At 38.6% G+C, this 21965-nt stretch overlaps 1 protein-coding gene across 2 annotated transcripts in view; it reads left to right on the forward strand.

Moving 5' to 3' along the window:
- Positions 1-21965, forward strand: part of PLD1 (phospholipase D1) — a gene marked incomplete at its 5' end in the record, with an annotated part of 110745 nt that overhangs the window by 36161 nt on the left and 52619 nt on the right. Inside the window, 7 exons of one of the 2 annotated variants that reach the window (XM_079705601.1) lie at positions 5047-5157; positions 7068-7268; positions 8304-8517; positions 9121-9234; positions 13224-13352; positions 14081-14199; positions 15674-15787. In XM_079705601.1, the coding sequence (XP_079561727.1) occupies positions 5047-5157; positions 7068-7268; positions 8304-8517; positions 9121-9234; positions 13224-13352; positions 14081-14199; positions 15674-15787 (1002 nt within the window). The remainder of the gene's footprint in view (positions 1-5046; positions 5158-7067; positions 7269-8303; positions 8518-9120; positions 9235-13223; positions 13353-14080; positions 14200-15673; positions 15788-21965) is intronic. The other variant, XM_079705602.1, reaches the window with a different exon arrangement.

Consider the following 21965-nt stretch of genomic DNA (forward strand, 5'->3'; position numbering starts at 1 on the left):
GTGCCTACAGGACATCTAAGTGTACTCCAGAAAGCTAGTTGCCAGATCAGGGCTCAGGAGGCAGGTCCTGAAAACCTCGCCCTCCACTTCATGGTAGCTGGCATGTGTTTGTTTATTCCCCTCAGCATATCTGTCCAGGTCCCTTTTCTGTCACTATCATGGCTTCTCTTTGCTTTCATGGCCCATGAATCCTAAGAGGTATCAGGTGAATACCATGACCAGGTAAATAGTGCTGCCTGATAACCGTGCTTTGTTTGTTTCAATTTCATCTGCTTTTTGAAACTTGTAATTTTTAAATTGCCTGAAATGATTTTTTAAATCCTAAGGAAATAATAATACTATTAAATATTAATTTCTCAGTGGTACATTTAAGAGAATTGCTCTTCCTTAATCCAGTTACACAATATTATTAAATTTTCAACATTCAGATCATTCCAAATTGACATTTCATATGCTCATAAACACTGCTTCACATAAATAATTTAGTTTCTGAAAGCCACTAGCTTCACAAAGTACTGGGTTTAAAATAGCATTTATTCTTGCATTAATGGGTCCCAGAGGTCCACAACGTTGATTGAAATGAATTATTTTTTTCTTCTATCTGATTGTGCAGATCTTTGGGGAGAAATTTAGTGTCTCTGCCTTATAGCCAACATATAGGCAAACATTTCTCTTTTTTTTTTGCGGTACGCGGGCCTCTCACTGTTGTGGCCTCTCCCATTGCGGAGCACAGGCTCCGGACGCGCAGGCTCAGCAGCCATGGCTCACGGGCCCAGCCGCTCCGCGGCATGTGGGATCTTCCCGGACCGGGGCACGAGCCCGTGTCCCCCTGCATTGGCAGGCGGACTCTCAGCCACTGCGCCACCAGGGAAGCCCCAAACATTTCTTTTAATGGATGTTTCTTAGGGGGAAAATACAATATTTTGTTTCTCTGATAATAGCCAATTTGATATTTTCCTGTTTCTTTGGCCTTCTAATATGCAGTGTCATCATTTAAAATAGTGTAAGCCAATGTTGAGAGGCAGACTGCTTTAACTCAAAGCAGCATTCACAGTTCTGCATTTATTGCACTAAGAAGTGAGATAAGTTGCATCATAGTTATCGTAACTGCATCCCTGTATCCAATTTGTATATTTTAACCTTAGAAATATGTGATATTTCTGATGAGACTTGCACCAAAAGATTCTTCAAGTGCAGCCACCTGGAGACTTAACAGAACCTAGGTTCTCAGGGAGGATTTTGTCATCAGGTTAATTTCTTTCTGTCCTGGGCCACAAGGCACATTCTAGAGTTGCAGTGAGTGACCAACAGGAGGGAAAGATGTCCAGGTTTGTCAAACGAGATGAATAATCACATCACTGCAGAGAAAAATCAAAGGGAATCTTACCAAAATGGTGGGCTAGAAGGGCATGGCAGGGAAGGAGAGAAGGGATCTTCAACCTTAAGGACTGTGCTTTGAACAAAACTGGTTTTAAAAAAAGGCGCATGAGCATGTGTGCTCTTACATCCCAGTGCTGCTTACATTTAAATGGTGAGGATACGATTTTTTTTTATCCTTTACTTTGCATGTTCCTAAAATATCGCACACCTCCTCCACCTCCCATCCCCCACCTCCACCAGGGAAGCTCTTGACAAGTGATGCTCCGGGAGATGTGTTAGCTAAGCTATCTTTAGGCAATGGACAAACTTAGCTACATTTAGAAAATATTTGACCGCAGTGCTTGAACAATCAGAGAAAAAGCTGGCTCAGAAGCAAAGTCTCTTGATTTCAACTATAAAAGATGTTTATTTTTCACTTTCTTCACATGCATTTGTATGTGTAAAGCACCTAAAAATTCCTACTGTTAATAGTATTATATCTGCTCTACTTGCTTAAAAACTAATTAGAAAAGAGGATAGAACTTTTATCTTTTTAAACTCAGGTGTCATAAAGTTTATTCTGTGGAATCCTTGGGTTAGTTGACTGCAGCAGAGATAAGAAACGTGGCATAGAAATGTAAGAAGCACAGTCAAGTCGAGGCTATTTGTTTTCCTACTTCCCCTATTAATACTTTTCTTCTGAGCAAAAAGTAATTTCCCCTGGGGTCACTAAAAGGCATTGGTAAAACGCTGGATACTTCAAAGTGTATTTTTGAAATTACAGAATTAACATCAGTCCTTTTTTTTCTAATTGGGCTTTCATTTTGCACAAATATTTCCCATATTTTGTATAAGTCTGCACTATTATGGCCCAACAAATGCCTTCATTCCCAAGGGACGTATTTCGCTTTGCCCTTTTAGTTTAGAGTTTATGGCAGTGTTGTAATGCCTCGACCAAAAGAAGAGGAATTTATTGCTTTATTATCACAGGAATCTTGTCACTAATTAACTGTTTATTGTGGACATGGGCATAAGTAAATAATTGTAAACCAGACTATGTAAAAATGAACTTTTTATATTTAATTACTTCCTTATTAGTCATTTCTGTTTAAGCTAAAATGACTTAAAAGTCTCTATCCTATTTCCTACTGAGTTATTTATTTCAATGTGAAAAGACACAGTATAGAAGAAAATGTCAGGTATTAGTAGATGGAGGATAATGCTATAATCCATTAGCATTAAAATCTCTGTTATTTAAAAAATCCATTAGTTATGCAGATAAATGGAAAATTGTAAGATTCAGGCCAGTTCCTAATTTTCAATTACTGTACTTCATGGGTAATAATCTCGTAAGCCTAAGAAGCAGAATTTCATCCATTTAAAACAAACGAACTGTGATGAAAGATGTCAGGTGTAACGTTCTATAATTTAGGTTGAAATTAGGGGTCTTAAACTTTATATTATGTCATTCAATGGGAGGCTATTTTTTAAACTGCTATTCAGTGCTGAATCCTAAAATATTCAAATAGCAAAGTAAATCTGAATAGTAGAGGAGAAAAATAAAATAATGTTCTAGTTTTCCTTTAGAGTGCTTACTGGCCAGATCATTAGAAATTAATCTGTTCACTTCCTGCCTGCACTTTCACTTCCTTATTTCTTTACTCAAGTCTGTACTTATGTACTTGATTACAACAATAGTTGCATAATATCATAAATAACAAGCAAGTTCCAAAAGTCAGCTGTTAACCAGAGAAATAAAATGACATATGTATTTTTTTTTTTTTTTTTTTTTTTTTGCGGTACGTGGGCCTCTTACTGTTGTGGCCTCTCCCGTTGCGGAGCACAGGCTCCGGGCACGCAGGCCCAGCGGCCATGACTCACGGGCCCAGCCGCTCCCCGGCATGTGGGATCCTCGCGGACCGGGGCACGAACCCGTTTCCCCTGCATCGGCAGGCGGACTCTCAACCACTGCGCCACCAGGGAAGCCCCAACATATGTATTTTTAATCCTGTTTTTTTTCCAGAGCAAGAATGGGTCTTCTCTTAGTACTCAGATTTCTTTAATGCAGTCCAGAATGTAAATCTAGTGTATCCCTTCAAAAATATGCACACTTTTCAGATATTACTAACACCAAGTAAGATAGCGTTAGTATTTTGAAGTGATGTGTTATTATAAGGATTTAGGGGCCAAAATATGCTTTTTATTGGCAGAGCAACATTGGGGAACTGTATATATTTTTGGTTTACTCCAAGATTTTACATCTTGCAGCCTAAAAATATTAACTTTTATGTTATTTCACATTTTTATAGCATTGCAAAAATATCCAGTTCTTATAAATTAGATGTGTTCAACCAGTAAGTCTTAAATTTGTGACTCAAATGTATTATGAACAATACCTAATTACCACGGATTATATTTAAACTGTAACTAAATTATTCACTCTAGTTTATTAGATATGCCTGCATCTCAAATACTCTAGAAAGGATTATGGAAAACTTCTTGCCTTAAATCTGTAGGATATTAAATGCCTAGGTGTAGCTACAATACTCAATATGCATGTAATATGTTTCAGGATACTTTCAGAGCTGCTGAGTACAGTAAATGCAAATTAAAATGTTGCAAACTGCACAGCAACACTGAGGATGCAAACTTAAAAAGTAAAAAAGTGATATAAGAAGTGGGGGTAAATAAGATAGGGTTTCCTGGAGGAACTGTATGTTGGTGGCGGAACTGTGTAAGCGGACAGGGATGGGGGAGGACATTCAGGTGTCAGGCAATTTATCATAAGCTAAAACCTTGTCACCGCCCAGAACTAGGAGAGAAAATACTAGTACTTTTCTATACTACCAGCAGTTGGATATTTTTTGATGGTTAATATTAAGAATAAATATTATTTGTATAGCATATTAAAGTTTATGAGGCAATTTTGATTTAATTTGACCTTCACAACGGGCTTGTCTACTTTCTTTTAGGTCCAAGGTCTAAGGATGGATCAATGTTAATTTCTGTGCTGCTGCTAAAACTCAGGGATTTTTGAATGTTAGAGAAGATGACTTCTGAAGAAGTCATTTCAGTGGTGAAATAGACATTAATGATTTAATTATGGCTTAGGAGTATGAACCAATACATTCACCTCTGAAGACTGAGAAATGTTTTTTCCACTGAAATAATTTTTTAATAAAGAAGAATTCTATGAAAATACCCCCAGAAACATTTAAGGCATGTTTAGCATAATTTATTGCATCAGAGTTTTAAAAACACTGTTATTTCAATTCTTTGTGGTATAATAAAAGCAAGCAGAAGATCCTAATCCTGTAACATGAACCAGGTTAAAACTTTCCTCAATGTCAAGTGTTCTGAGATGTTCAAAGTTGTAAGACTATCAGATACTTTTAGTATTTAAAGTTGCAATTTCAACCTTTCTGGCTATAATTAGTCAAATATTGACTGTCTCAGTATGACAAGTCGTAGAATGGAAGGGAGATAAATTTTTACTTTTTATATTTGTGTCTTAATATACACTTACGTTTCACCTTCTTGTATTGCATTTTTCATTAAATATTTTATTATACTTGTTTATAGAAGAAATTTTTAGAAAGTACAATGCCCCAGAAATGAAGAAGAAAAAGAAAAGCATAACCTAACTCCAGAAATTCTTATTCCTCCCTGTGTTTTCTTTTGTGACAGCAACAGGGGGTGCGGATCTTCATTATGCTCTACAAAGAGGTGGAACTTGCTCTTGGAATCAACAGTGAATACAGCAAGAGGACTTTGATGCATCTACACCCCAACATAAAGGTATTCAGGTCACCTTGCTTAACAATGTTTCTTCTTTATTATTCTGTAGTTTTTCAGATACATTTTACCAAATTTGAGCAGTGGTAATCTTTAGAATTCCCTAATGTATATTTTGAATAAATAATATTGTGAACTTCTCAGAAATAAAATAATTATACTTTCTTATACTTCTGATCGTGATGGAGTCAGCAGAGTTCTCATTTCTGCTTCTCTTACCCTGATAATTTAGCCAAGAACATTCTTCCTAGAGATGTTTTAAGAGCGCTGTCAAGTTTCTATACGCCTCATTAAGGTTATCCTGGAACCTCTTAAATGTGATCTCCCTGGGATATCCCTTGAACACTGATGGCAACAAAGAGAACTCCTTTAGGATTTAAAGTGCTCTCCTTAAAAGCACTTTGTATAAAGTACTAGTAAAGTGAATAAACATGATAAGCAATTTGAAAAAAGCCTTTTGATATTTTACCAAAGACCTGAAGCCTATCAGTAAATATTGTCGCCCAGTCACTGAGCTACATCAAGACAATGAATTAATCTTCAGCAGGCTTAAAGTATATAATGATTATATATTTCACCTGATTAAAAAAAGATATTCCATGTAAATAATAACCAAAAGAGAGCAGGAGTGGCTATGCTAATTTTGGACAAAATAGACTTTAAATCAATAAAGTTTACAATAGATAAAGAAGGACATTATATATTAATAAAAGGTTCAATGCAGCAAGAAAATGTAATAATTATAAACATTTACATACCTAATACTGGCCATCAAAATATATAAAGCAAGCATTGAAAGAATTGAAGGGTGAAATAAAACAGTTCTATAATAATAGTTGGACACTTTAATATCACACTCTCAATAATGGATTGGTATATACATACAATGGAGTATTTTTCAGTCTTAAAAAGGAAGGAAATTCTGACATGTGTTAAAACATGGATGAACCTTGAAGACATTATTCTAAGTAAAATAAGCCATTCATAAAGACAGATATTGTGTGATTCCATTTACATGAGATACCTAGAGTGGTCAAATTCATAGAGACAGAAAGTAGATGGTAGTTGCTAGATTTTGTGAGGGGGAGGGAACAAAGAGTTTTTGTTTAATAGGTATAGAGTTCCAGTTTTGCAAAATAAAAAGTTTTGGTGCTGGATAGTGGTGATGGTTGGCACTATATGAATATGCTTAATACCACTGAACTGTACACTTAAAAAGGTTAATACAGTAAATTTTGTGTTATGTGTATTTTACCACAATAAAAACATGTTATTAAAAAATAAAGTTGCCTCCAAAGTTTTTGGAATGTTTCTACTTAAAGACATACAAAAATAGGTCAGTCTGGGATTTTTTAGGGAGAATTCCATTTGAAATCAGGAGGTTAATAACTTCTTAAATTACCTTTAAAATCAAGAGCTGCCAAAACATCTATATCCCTATATCAATATGATTACTAGTTCAACTTAATGACTGCCAAAATATCAATATACTTATTAAAAATTTTGTCAGAGATAGGTGTAGGCTAAAAAGGTTTAGTGTTTTTTATATAACGTATAACATAACCCTTTTGGGGGAAAAGGGAATCTGCTATTCCATTGAACTGACTTTTATTGAATTATGTGGCCAAATTTCAAGCTAAAGGTCAGCTTCCCCCATATGTGAGGGGTCCAGGGTGGTCAGGGGAGTTTTGAAAAGTATCCAGGGGTAAATACTGAGGATAAAATAAATAAATACTCTGCTAAATACTGAGGATAAAATTAGAAGTTTGGAGATCTTCTTTGATGTATAGATAGCACATTTTAGCATTTGAATTGTAGGAAATGTTGTTCAGGGGAGTAAACAGACCTATTTTATTATAATATGAAAGACATTTTAGAAAACATATTACGTGTGTGGTTTTTTTCCTCTCAAGGTGATGAGGCACCCAGATCATGTGTCATCCAGTGTATATCTGTGGGCTCATCACGAGAAACTCATCATCATCGACCAGTCGGTTGCCTTTGTGGGTGGGATTGACCTGGCCTATGGAAGGTGGGATGACAATGAACACAGACTCACGGACGTGGGCAGCGTGAAGCGCATCGTCGGGGGACCTTCTCTGGGTTCCCTCACAGTTAGTAAATTTCACCTTTATGGAACTGCATATGAGGGACATGGTTTGTATAATTGTGTATTAATAGTGTGATTGGTTGACTGATGGATTGAATGAGAGGTGGCATATCCCTGGAGAGGTAAAGAACATTGAGTCCAACACAGACCTGGTGTCAAATACCACTTAGTGAGTCTGTAACTATGCATCTGTTAATCTCAGTTTCTTCTCTTGTAAGAAGAGAAAACAGATTTGATAGAGCATTTGCTATCTCATAGTTCCTTTGCTTTCCATTTAAATTAAAGATTTAGTTCCTATTTGGGAAAAAAGTTCATAAACAAAAATGTGCAGCAAAATTGGACTTTAAGTTAAATAAGCAACCTTATTACAATTAGCTGCCAAGGTTTTTGAAATCTCCCTTCTTACAGACATACAAAAATAGGATAGGTCAGTCTGGAGTCATTTAGAGAATTCTATTTGAAAGCAGGAGGTTAATAACTTCTCAAAGTATCTTTCAAATCAAGAGCTGCCAAAATCTCTATATGCCTATATTTGTAACTTATTATTTCAACTCAAATGGTTGCCACAGTATCAATATACTTATTAAAAAGTTTGATGGGCTCCATCTTATTTTACTTCTGTACATGTTGGTGACTTTTCTGGGAAAACAGAGATTTAGTGAAAAGATAACGGGGAAAATAATTGACAGAAAAAGCATCGCTTACTTAATATTTATCAGAGGAAGAAGTTCAGTAGCTCAACAGTGAGTATAACTCATGTAATTGTATTTGAAACCAAAAGGTTAATTGGCATGAAATTTCTGGCCCAGTGAAAGAGGAACTATAATGGACTTCCTGGTATCCCTTTGGAAGTATTTAAACAGCTCGCAAGAATCGCCCACTGCCCTGTGGCTGACCTCACACATATTATTGTGCGTCTCTTAGGGAGCCTCCATCATGTGTAAACTTTAAACTGGAATTAAAAGGCCACAGTGCAGCTTATCTTATGCAGTTTCTTTTCCTTTCTTTCTTTTTCTTGTTTTTTAAATAATTTTCTCAGGCTGAAACAACAGAGTCTATGGAATCCTTAAGCCTCAAAGATAAAAACGAATCTAACAAAAATCTGCCTGTCCTGAAGACTGTTGATGATGCAGATTCAAAACTGAAAGGAATAGGAAAGCCCAGAAGGTTCTCCAAATTCAGCCTCTACAGGCAGCTGCACAGACACCACCTACGCAACGCAGATAGCATCAGCAGCATTGACAGCGCCTCCAGTAAGTCATCGTCTGCACTGGAATTTATCTCAACTGTGCTGTGTTCCTCCATAGCCAGACACTGTATACCTGTTTGCAGAACTTGTCCTTCTATAATGGAGTAAAGTGAACAATGCTGAGAAGTCATTATATCATCCTATTCAGTCTCATGCCATTTCATGGCTCTGTTTGACTCATTTTATTAGAACAGATTTATTGTTTTATTCACATCACTAGTCATAACAACCACAATTCATGCTTCTAATGGTTGCAGAATGACTAAGCATTTCTAAAATAATGCCAAGTTGTAAAGGAAAAAGAAAAGTATTAGGTGTACTTTATAAACTTTTCATATAAGAGATTTCATGTCTCTTTCTGTCCAGAAATACACCCAGCTTTTATCCTCAAACATCAGATTTTCTACATCTTATAAATTTACCATTCTTTAAGATTTGTCTTAAAGCTCTACAGTTTTCTGTTGCACAGAATTTGTGACTGATTTTATAGCCTCACCTTGTTTTTAAAATGATTGAAACTGCTTCTGAGTTTAGAAAACTTGATATATTTATATATATTTATATATTTATATCTCTTTGTAAAGAAAGAACTCTCAACTTTCTCCAGGTGATTGTAATCACTGTAGGAGTCGTCAGAATTTAATCCATGGTTTAAAGCCCCACTTGAAATTCTTTCGCTCTTCCAGTGAGTCTGAGCAGGGGCTCACTAGACCTAACGTTGGTAAGTGATGTGTGAAGCGCCACAATCTCTGTAGGCTTCAGCTGTTGCTGCATGAGCAGAGTGACTGTGTCTCTGGATTGGCTTTCCATTCTCACAGTTTTCACCCCACGTATATTTTTACAATTGATAATCTGATAAGTTTCTGTAAGAACTAGGTTCTCGAATAAATTAATCAGGGCCTAAAATATGGGGGAATGAAGAGGAATTTGGCAATGGATCAGATTTAGTGACAAGTGATCATCATAATAAATAGCAACCACAGTAAAATTGTAAGCTAGCATTTATTGTGTGTGGACTCTGCCGCGCACTGCCCTGAGCACTTGTGGGGCTTGGTAATAACAGTGTTATCTCCTTTTTACAGATGAACCAATGCAGGGTTAGAGATGATAAGTGATGTGCCCAGAGAAGTTCTAGTTTATCAGTCTCCCAGAAGTCATGCTTCAGACTTGTGATTTAGCAGATATGCAGATGACTGCATCAGGACCTTTTGGCTAAATTCTTACAGCCACAGTTCTATGTACTATTTAGGAGATGGCTGAGATAGAGCCCAGCTAGCATGGCTGGCTGTGAGTCACTTGTGGCTGTCAGGAGCTAATGACCCTGAACATTAAGCTGGACCTTGAACAGTGGTTCCAGCATTCTGTAGTCTGGAGACCCTGCAACTTTTTTTTTTTTTTGCGGTACGCGGGCCTCTCACTGTTGTGGCCTCTCCCGTTGCGGAGCACAGGCTCCGGACGCGCAGGCTCAGCGGCCATGGCTCATGGGCCCAGCCGCTCCGCGGCATGTGGGATCCTCCCGAACCGGGGCACGAACCCGTGTCCCCTGCATCGGCAGGCAGACTCTCAACCACTGTGCCACCAGGGAAGCCCAAGACCCTGCAACTTTTAAACTGATTAACCGTATATAGTGAACTAAAGCTCCAATGTAACTGTTAAGTAAATTTGTCTTAAATCACATTGATATAAAATACGTAAACAACATTGATGTACGTTAAAATATGGAGAAGAGCATATATGGGGAGACATTTTCTTTATTTAGCATACAGCTAGTCCTTGATGCCTATGTGGATTCAGCGATAGCTCACAGTAATTCCTGCACTCCGTAGAGCGTCATAGCCCTGAGACAGGGCACTGGGAAGTCCAGAGAGCCAGGTCAGGGGTGCATGCCGGGGCAGACATTAAAGATAAAAGGTTGCAAACAGGTCCAGGTATTGCTTTGTAATTCCAGAGTGTGGCTTTGCTGCGTTAGGACTGACGATGAGATGGAGGAATGAAGTTGTGAAACATGAAGTCAGGGGGACTGAATGCTAGTGTTGCTGACAACAGGATTGGGGGCAAGTGGAAAAGAAGATGCAAGCTGGGTGCAGAATATGTTAAGTAATTCAGGCTGATGGCAAGCTGAGAGGGGTGATCCCCATAGTGGTGAACTAGGGACAGCAGTGTGGGTGGTTTTCAGGTGTTGATGGAAATCCTCTCCCTAATAAACTGGATACACGTCCAGTGCAGTGTTTTTTATTGAGAGAGAGAGAGAAGAGAGAAAGTAAACAACCTAAAATCCAAGAGTAGAGGATGGAGGATGGTTGAGAACATAATGAACAGTTCATTCCCTTGATGGAATTGCACAATCATTAAACACTGTAAGTGGGGATACAAAAATAATGTATATGACTCATGTTCTTTAAATAAGTACTTACTGAGCTCCTATGTCAATCACTGTTCTAGATACTAGGGATGGAATGAACAACACAGACAAAATTCTATTAACTAGTAGGAGAGGAAGGATGGGAATTGTATATACAAATAGATCATCAAACACAACGTGTCAGGTGGTAAGAATTATCATGGAAAACAGTACAGCAGGGGAAGGGGGGAAGGGCAGAGGGGAGGAGCTACTATTTTACATGGGGAGAGGGTCAGAGAATGCTGACCAAAACCAAATTTGAACTGTGAGCAGGTTGAATTCAATTAGCACCAAGATCATTATCTAGACTAAGAATTTGCTTTGTTTTTCTTATCAAAACTGATTATTAGGTGAGATTTTTAAACAAGTATATGTGTATGCATATAAAGAGATTTAGCCTGGAGTTTCTCAATTGATGAAAACAAATTTTATATATAATATATATATATATATATATTTTAATTTTACTTCGGAATTGACCCACTATCTCGTTCTTTGTCCCCTTTTTTTCTTTTCCTATTTTTTTAATAAACAAAGTGCCATGCTTACTATAAAGAGCCTACAGGTGAGCAAATAGACCTACCAGTACTTTGGCCTTTCAGTCTTAGAGAGCAGGAAAATAAATCACTGGGAGAAATCAACAGAATTATATTTTTAACATTATTAAGTTTTGTTCATGGTTAGCATTTTAAGACATTTTCCTTTTACAGAAAATTCCAATACCCTTTGGAGGTTAATTATTCAGTCTGAGATAGAATACTAGCAGTATGTGTGGTGATTGTTTAAAAACTTTTGCTCTGCAAATACTTATTGATTGCCTACTGAATGCCAGTAGCTATACCAGGCACTGAGGGGACATACTCCCCACCCCAAAGTTTATAGATGAGTGAGTGGGGAGCAAGGAGGGAGCATCCTTACACAATTGGGTCACAGAGTCAGAGGCCCTGAGGTGTGCAACTGTTAATGGTTCTACAGCAGTGCTAGGGACTGCCTCTCCCTGCTGGGATCTGGGAGGTGTCTCTAGGACAGATGACAGCTAATGTGGCTCTTGAAGGAGGATGAGGAGTTCAGACCAAGAGGGAGGGAAGAACATTCTGGGCAGAAGGAATAATGTGCCAGCTGCATGATGAACCAGGCCTGTCAAAATCAGTGAGAAGTATGGTGTGCCTGGGGTCTGCGTTGTGTGAGGAAAACAAGGACCAGAAAGAGAGATTGTCAGCAGTTTGAGAAGAGCTCTCTGTGCATCCTAAACCCTTAGGATTTGACCCCCTCTAGGCAGTAGGTCATCCTAGAAGGCTTTTAAGCAAGGAGTCTCCATTTTTAGAAGGACAGCTCTGGGGCAGCGTGTTGGTAGGGAGACCAGTCCAGTACTCTCACTGGCTCCTGCACGTGGTACCATTTATTCATTCAACAAACATTTTTGCATCCAATGTCTATCTGTTAAGTGTCTCTTTTGTGCCAAGCGCTGCATTTTGTGATTTGTCGTTCTGCTAGTTCTCCTGCTTAGTTGTCTTTGTGATCAGCATATTCCATAAACATACAAACTATTTAAGTCAACATATTTACCCTTAAGTAAAACATTCCCGACAAAGTTCTTTGTGAAATATTGCAGTGGATTGCTGCTTTTGTGCCTGTGTGGTCATGAGCTTCTGTCTATTGTTACACTGTTTATGGATGTCATTTATAATTTTAGAAAAATAGAATGTTAAAGCCCAAAAGATCTTAGATGTCATCTGGACCCAATGTTTCCCTTCACACATAAAGGATTTCTGACCCAAAAAGATGAAGCTCAGTGTCATTTAGCTAGTCAGTTCCAGGGCTGGAACACAGGCTGTCTGCAAATTTGAGGTTCTTGCATTTTGAGATGCAAAAGACAAGAGTTATACATAGACGTGCACCATATTGGTTGAGGAAAAAGAAGGACATGACTTCTTTATGGCCTCTGCATCTCATGTTCTTCCACCTGACCTGACTTTACTGCTCTCTCATAGGCTCTCCTAGCAAGTTCTTTATTCACAGTTAACCCTGTGATCCATTCCTCCAGTGATCTGGTAGATGGTGAGAATAAGAATATTAAATTTCACTGCCAAATGATGAACCTGATTATAGCCCCAACTACCCACTAATAGTAAATTCATGAGGGTTTTAAAACCTTGTCAGTCCACAGCCTCATGAACACATGATGTCCTAGTTATGAGGCTTAAGAAGAAAAGTTAAGAAGTCTTTAGGTGTTTAATAAATAAGAGATGAGCCTCCCTCTCTGGGGTCCGCCTGAACCAGTCTCTGAGTGGGTCTTGCTGCATTTACAGGCATGGGCTCCATCCGAAGTTTACAGACAGGTGTGGGAGAGCTACATGGGGAAACCAGATTCTGGCACGGAAAGGACTACTGCAATTTTGTCTTCAAAGATTGGGTTCAACTTGATAAACCTTTTGCTGGTAAGTACCATGGTAGTGGGCGGCTGCTTATATTTTGTCTTTTTCCTGTCAGCATCTCAACAAGTATGCATGTGCATGATCTAATATGTTTTGTTTTGTTTTGTTTTGAATATTTGGTAAAACACTGGAAACTATGATTCAGTCATGTACTTAAGGGCTTTTCCTTATAGTAAGAAAAGAAAATGGAATAGAGCTTACTTGTTGGAAATCTCCAGCTTCCATATAGGCATATTTTAGGGGGGTAATAATCTGTAATTCTCCAGGAGATGGTTCCCTTTCTTTGATCATCTCCTTTTTTCTGCATATCATCTTCATCTTCCAGCATTAAAACAACACATTTCAGATTATCACTGTGCTTATATATCTAACAGGAAATAGGAATGTAGCTTAACATTATTTCAACAGGATAAAAAAGAAAAATGTAATGTCAAGTACACAGCTTTAAATAATTTGTACCAACTCACATCTGCCTTGCCTAGTGATTATCTAATAAGTGAAGTGGAAACATATTTGGGAGAGGTGCATGGGAGACTGTGTTCCTCAGTGTGAGATCTATGTTTCTCTTGTCTATAAAGGTATTGTTCTATCCAAGCCAAGTAATATACACACGGTGGGCATTACCACATTTTCTTATATGTATCGTAGTCAGGGTCAGAGCTGGGGTCAGATGGCTTATGTGCCTCTGGGCACAGAAGTTAGTGAGGACCTTGCCTGGTGCACCCGGGCAGATTTCATTGACAGGCACTCCACCCCCCGGATGCCATGGCACGACATCTCCTCTGCAGTCCACGGGAAGGCGGCTCGCGACGTGGCCCGTCACTTCATCCAGCGCTGGAACTTCACGAAGGTACATAGGTGGTCTTATCATGATTCAGTCCACATGAAGAGAGACAGGCCAGGAAAAGGAGGCGAGAAGGGGCTGCGGTAGCCGCAGCTGTGCTACCCATCCACTCTTGGGTGCCCGGTTGTCAGAGTGCTTGGGTCTCTGAGCAAAAGAAAAAGAAAATGTTCCTGAACTTTCACACCACAGACAATTCAGAGGTCGGAAGGATGATGCTACTATCACAGCCTATGGTTTAACCCTTTGAACACTTGGGAAACTCAGTGTCGTTTAAGCATCTGGCCGGGGCTGATAGTCACGTGGAGGGCTGTCGGGCTACTGTAGGGGGATGGGAGCCTCGTTCAGGTGAGAGAGCTGGAGCTTGCAAGGCCTTCCAATCCTGGCACTGCCCTGGGCCCATATTGGTACAGGCTTCTGAGAGGCGGTTCTGAGCAAAGTGAGCAGTATGAGAAAATGGAGCCATTTTTCTTTTCTCCAGTCTGTGTCTTCTTTAGTATGATGCCTTCATTACTTGTAAGAATTTGACCTAACATTCCTAAGTTAAGTACCTATCGTCTAGGTGTTATTAAGATTCCATTTTATTTATAGAATCTTAATAAATAAAATGGTTTTATAGGCATTTTCTCCCTATAATTTGGAAAAAGATTTAGTTTTATTAACAACTTAAAGTGTCCCCTTATTTTCATTTAAATAACATTATAAACAGTTAGTGGGAGCTCTTAGAAATAGTGGAAATATTTTTAACAAGAATTTAGAGGCAAATGAATAAATAAATAAAAGGATAATATTTTTAACTTATTGGACTGACAAAGATAAAAACGCTGCAGATACCTACAATTGGGTTTGGGATCTATGATGGTCTTATACCTTGCTCCTGGGAGGTTAAATTGGTACAATTGCAGAAAACTTTTTAAAGGTATGTAACCTTTGACTCAGAAAATCTATTTCAGGTATTTAAGCTAAAGAAGCTACTCAATAAGTCATTTATCTTGACATTGCATCTAATAATTCATATAAAATGAGAAACAGCTGACATCCTTATTAATAGAAATCGTTAAACAAATTATGATTGTTCCATGCCATTTTACTATGAAATTCTTTTTAAATGATATATAGTGCTTTACTGCTGTTACAAGATATCTACAATGTAGTAAAAAGTCAGTTTATAAAATAATCCCATTTTTGCAATTGTATACTTCTATAACTCCAGGTTGTATTTAAGTTTTCTTTAAAAATACAAAGCAATAATGCTCACTCCAAAAGGTAAAAGAAGGAAAAAGGGAGTTTTCTGTCCCTGGGAAATAGACAGAAAACAAAAATAAATAATCTATTGCCTCTTCACCTAGAAACCCCATTGTTAATATTTCTTTCCCTTTTTCTTTTTCAAATGAACCTGAATTTTTTTTATAATCACAAAGTAAGGAAGACTGGAACTGTTTTTTCATTTGAATCTTTTTTACCTGATTTTTCTTTATTTTAGATTATGAAACCAAAATATCGGTCCCTTTCTTATCCTTTTCTGCTTCCAAAATCTCAAACAACAGCCCATGAGTTGAAACACCAAGTGCCTGGGTCTGTCCATGCTAATGTACAGGTAAGTCTGGCTTTTCTTTTTCATGAAGTACTACTGGGTACAATCACTCTTACTGGACTAAATGCCTATTGGCTTCAAGTTTTGCAATAAGGACAACTCCAAAGCAAATCTAAATAGACCTTTTAAAACTTAGTATTATATTTTCTATTTTAAATGTACTCAATTTATCCTCTTGTTAAAACTCTCGTATAAATACAATAAGTGCATATCTTTAGAAAAGGCCACTCAAGGAGAGGCTTGTCCTGTAATTCCTTCTGAAGTGACTCTAGCAACATGATACCCAGTAAACCTGGAGCTGATACCAGTGAAGCACCAGGAATACGGCTGAAACTTAGCATCTAGGAAGCTAGTTATAGTTCAATCTAATTTTAGTTCCTAATTAACCAAATGCCTTTTAGAGACACTTTTAAAAGAATGAGAAATTTGCTTATTAAAGTAACAAAATTTGACCACATCCAGTACAACATTCTCAAATTACAAATAAGAAAATTAAGACCCAGTGAAACTTTGAGACTTGCCCAGGGTCATCGAGCTGGTTATCAACAGAGGTGGAGCTTGAAATCCTAGTCTAGTCCATTGTTACCCAATCTGCTCCCTGTACCAACTCCAGCTCAAGTGCTTGAGATCATGCAGGGACAGAACTAGGATTGCATTGCCTTTTGTTCAAAGTCATCACTATCGGCGTCAAATGTATTGTTTAAGTACAGAACAGATTGGTGTTTGCCAGAGGCAAAGGGTGGGATGGAAGGGGTGCAGAAATGGGTGACACGGGTCAAAAGGTACAGCTTCCCGTTTTACTCTTAATAAGTCCTGGGATGTAATGTAGAGCATCGTGACTGTAGTTAACAGTACTGTGTTGTATATTTGAATGTTGCTAAGGGAGTAGATCTTAAAAGTTCTCATCACAAGAAAAAGAATTTGTAAGTATGTGAAGTGATGGATGTTAACTAAACTTATTGTGCTCATCCTTTCACAATATAGACATATATCAATTTTTTTAAAGTACTTTTTAAGTGAAGATCCAGTAGTCTGCTGCTGACATCACTGTTATGGATTTATTTAATTTGGATATGGATTCTGGTGAATATGATTTTATAAATGAAACGCCAAATCAGTTACTTTGTACTACGTGCAAGGAGAGGTGTGTGTATCTAAGAAATAAAAAGACATTTCAGACCGTAGATCAAATAATACAACAATCAAAAAGATAAATCACTTAAGAGAATTACCTACAGCAAATGCTTCGTCATCCCAGGCTAAAGGAGATAACTAATTTAAACTTAGAGGCACAGATAGATATGCATTCATATGTAAGTTAATGAATATTTTATGAACCTGTTTAATTTTATTCTACTTAGAGAGAAAAATAACCTGTGCTGTAAGATAAAATAGGAGCCTTGATATTAAGAAAATAAGAGAATTTAATTTAATATTTGAGATGGCATTAAAATTGACTCAGTGATCAACTTATCCAAGTTAGCCGATGCTAATTAAGCATCTGTTGAAAAGTTATTTCTGAGAATTGTGTATTTTTATGATTAGCAAAAGATGGTTTATCCCAGTGTTGCATATACATACATCTTCTAATGTTTTTTGGTAAAGCCCTGGTTTATGTAATCTCCTCCTGCCACCCTGATGAGGCAGATAGATGCTCTGCATATCCACCCTACAAAACGCCTCCCTTGGTTCACCTTCTCCCTATCAGTGGATGGTAGAAATGGTGCTAGATCAGTGACTTCTTAACATGCTCACATGTTCATCCCTGACATGCCCAGGCTGCCTGCACTCTACGAAGCCAACTGATTTGAAAGGAAGTTTACCAAGACTCATTAATTCATTTATTCAGTCAATTTATGTCTACTAAGTGCCATCTGTTTGCACAGTCAAATCATCAGTGCACACCTGGATACTGAGGAGACAGACAAAAGGAGTTCTCTGCCTCTGGAAAAGGAGTTAGATGGGGGAGAGGAAGCTGTGATGTTAAAGAATTCAGTTAACAACGCAAGGTGTGGTCTAGGACCAAATGCCAGTCTTGAGGGTATGGACCAGCATGCCATGAGAGGTTGGCAAATGAGAGGCACAGAACTGGGTACCCCCTTTAAGGAATAAGTCTGCTGCTCAGAAGATGGTAGGACCAACTGCAGCACACCATTTGCTCTTGAAGAGGTAGTAGATGAGGTTCAGACAGCATAAGGCCAGATTGGGGATGCCCTGAAGTGCTGGCCTGGTTCATTTTGACCTGATCCTGGAGGCATTAGTGAACTTTGGAATGTTTTTTTGTCATCTGAGAGGAAGCATGATACATGAATGTTTTATGAAGATTAATCTAGATCAGAGTTTCTCTAATTGGGTTTTGCCTGTGAAATGCTAATAGCTATTCCACAAAAAAAAAGGTTTCCATGGACAGATAAGTTTTTGCAGATTTTTAAAATATAGGACTTCTTAGTGCCTTTGTTATGTCGATGTGCATAATGAAATTACTAAGACTGAATATTCTATGAGCATTTCCCAAGCTTAATTGATGTAGGATCTCTCAATTTGTCACCTATTTCCATTTTTCCAAACAAACACACTTTGGGACCTAAAGTTTATACATGTGAAAAACTTATAAGACTAGAAAGAGAATGAACACAAGGAGACAGGTAAAGAGACTGCTGGTGGCGCAGTGGTTGTGAGTCCGCCTGCTGATGCAGGGGACACGGGTTCCTGCCCCGGTCTGGGAGGATCCCACATGCCGTGGAGTGGCTGGGCCTGTGAGCCATGGCTGCTGAGCCTGCGTGTCCGGAGCCTGTGCTCTGCAACGGGAGAGGCCACAACAGTGAGAGGCCTGCATACCAAAAAAAAAAAAAAAAAAAAAAAGACTGCTATAGTAATTCTAGAATACACTAATTTTGTGTTTATAAATTAGTATTCTTTTTCTTAAAGAAGACTCCCCCATAGTTTAAAAAGTTTTAGACCTCACAAAACATCTACTGGTTGCCAGTAGATGTTTTGCAGAACTGCCAAAATAACTCCAATTGTGAAAACAGTGGGCACCACCAGGCAGTGCATCTTTTTGAAGACAGGAAAATCTGAGATGACCAGACACTGAAGAAAAGAAAAGAAATTACTCTGCTCCATTTCTCCTTTTCTGTAAAATTCTGACTACAGTATTGTTTCACTTCACATTACTTACTGGCTCTAAACATTCACCTTGTTCTAGGCATTGTTGTTGTCAAGTTATGAATGTATAGTGCTTAGCGGGTAAAAGCAATAATCTAGTCCAATCCCTGGTTTTCCAGAGAATCCAGAAGACATAAGGGAGATAGGGACCTGGCTGTGTAGGAGGCTACTTAAGTTTTAAAAAGTTTATTGTCGTATTTTCAAGTCTTTCACTCTCTCAGTTACAGTGTGGCAATAGCCAAATGACTGTTAAATACTCTTGGTTGAGAAATTTAATAAAACTTAATAAAAGTCTTCTTTTTCTTTTTAACATTGATTTTAACATAGTTTTTAACATAGTTTATTGTTCATAACATAACTTAGAGATCACAAGTTTAATTAACTGGAAAGGAGCGATGTCATGTAGCCAGGGAAAGGGACAGACTATATTCAAATTCCTGTCTCACTACATACGAGCTGCATAACCTTGGGAAAATTATTTCACCTCTGTGAATGTGTTTCCTTCATCTTTAAAACAGGAAACACAGTAGTACCTGTCTCATAGGATTGTGGTGATAGTTAAATAAATTAATCCATGCAAATCACCTAGAAGAGTATACTAGTTTGAATTCTATCAATATTAGCTACAACCTTCAGGCATTCCCTAGTGTTTTCAAAAGTTTGCAACAAAGAAGCTGACATTTCTCTGGATGTGTCACAGGCTAGTTCTGGATACAAAAATCTTTATACTATTTATACCATATATATTGAAATGGAGAGAGAAAGAGCATTGGACACAATAAAGTAAATAATAGATAAAATTCATGTTGTTCTTGGGCTTCCCTGGTGGCACAGTGGTTAAGAATCTGCCTGCCAATGCAGGGGACACAGGTTCGAGCCCCAATCGGGGAAGATCCCACATGCCGTGAAGCAACTAAGCCCGTGCGCCACAACTACTGAGCCTGCGCTCTAGAGCCCGCGAGCCACAACTACTGAGCCTATGAGCCACAACTACTGAAACCCGTGTGCCTAGGGCCCGTGCTCCACAACAAGAGAAGCCACCGCAATGAGAAGCCTGCGCACCACAACAAAGAGCAGCCCCCGCTCGTGGCAACTAGAGAAAGCCTGTGGGCAGCAACGAAGACCCAATGCAGCCAAAAAAAAAAAGATTTAAAGAAAAAAAATTCATGTTCTTTCATCTGCAGAAGGGAACCCAGTTATTTAATTTTTTAATACAAAAGCACTGGGCCCGATCACCCTTAGGCATGTACTACTGGTGATTCCACACCAGCTACGTGCATAGCTGTTGCAGAAGCTATGGCCGACAGGGCCGGCCAAGGAGACTAGAGCTACAGCAGCCAGAATGGAGACCTGCCCTCACCAACATGAATTTCTGCTTCTATAAATGTCATCCAGACCTGAGAGCTGACTTCAGCAACTTCCACTGACACTTTAAAATAATCTCGGGTGTTTCCCCTCAGTGCTGGGTATTCTCAGAAGCCTGCCAAGAACACTCAGAGAAGGCATAGCAGGAGACAGGCGTGGGGAGGGGGTTGGAAGAAAGATGATTCTGAAACTGCTTAGGCACAGAGTTTATAAAAGAACTTGTTTTCTCCCTAAAAAGAACAAACTCTTTTCCTGAATGCTATCGTTGCCACTTATGATAAATGACCAAGACAGAGGACATCTGACATTTCTATCATGGTAAAAGAAAGTGCTTGATGCCAAATTAGCGTTAACATGGAATCGATACGTGGAACAATCCTTTTTATTAAATTGGGCAGCTTATAGTAGAAAAGTCATTTCTTAGACAGTCATTGCCAAGAAGTCCTACCAAACTGAAGGAAATAATTCCACTGGAGTCATGTCTTCAATCTCTTTGTCTATTAAAAGAAAAGAGAAAAATATAAAGGCAAATGTAAATGACATTCAAATTATACTATTGGAAAAATTTGTTCCTACACTTGGGGAAAATGCCCAAAAGACACTCCAAAGGGTGTCAATGTAGGAATCAATGTAGATTTCAAAAGACAGCAAAGTGTTTTGTATAGTGACAGAACAAAATAGGTAGGGAAGGGTGAAAGAAAGCCACTTGATTTATTTCTAAGGAAGTTCCTTAACATAGAAGCTGCTTTCTGTTTACGGACCAGGTCTTCATACAGTAAGACTTCTGTGCATCTTGCTGTGGGTCTTGACTGGCTGAAGCCACGTGAACAGGGAGTGTTCACTCAGTACCCAGCATTGCACTAAGTTTTTTTTTTTTTTTTTGCAGTAAGTTTTTTATGGAGTATCTCATTTAATATTCACCAGTCTATAAATTATGGTCCTCTTTGACCCCATATTTTACAGATGAGGAAACTAAGACTTTGAGAGGTTATTACACAGTGAGTATTGGACGGGATGAGACTGGATTCTAAGCAGTCTGCTTCCAGAGGCTGAGGTCATAACTGCTCAGCAGAGAGACTGTTTCCAGTAAGTCCCAGGATGGTTGTAATCACCAAGGGCCCCAGCAAGGCAAAGCTGCATGTCATGCTTGCCTTTTGATATTATCCTCTGTTGTTGCAGACCCAAATCCAGCCCAATCCAGCCCCAACTCTCCTTTTGCTTTCTGGCTCCAAAGAGCCCTCAAGTCTGCATTTTTTGCTAGGACTTCTCTCCCCTTAAGTCTTATTCTTCAAAAAGCATATTCTCTTCCTTTCCTTCAGCCTCAAGTTTAACTTTTCACTATTACTCAGGTCAAAGGATCATCCTATTCGAACAATGACACACTGTGATGTGAATGGATGACGCTCAACTGTAGAAAAATGGTTCTTAGAAGGAAGAGCTTGGAATTCCCTGGTGGTCCAGTGGTTAAGAGTCTGCACTTCCACAGCAGGGGGCCTGTGTTTGATCCCTGGTCAGGGGAACTAAGATCCCACAAGCCATGTGGCACAGCCAAAAAAAAAATAGAAGGAAGAGCTTGGTAGTCTGAGGCAGATTCTTGAACAAAGTCCATTTCTGCTGCTCCTTGCCAGCAGTGCTTCTCAATACAGACTGG

This window comes from Hyperoodon ampullatus, assembly GCF_949752795.1.
Source record: "Hyperoodon ampullatus genome assembly, chromosome: 5".
NCBI lineage: Eukaryota > Metazoa > Chordata > Mammalia > Artiodactyla > Ziphiidae > Hyperoodon > Hyperoodon ampullatus.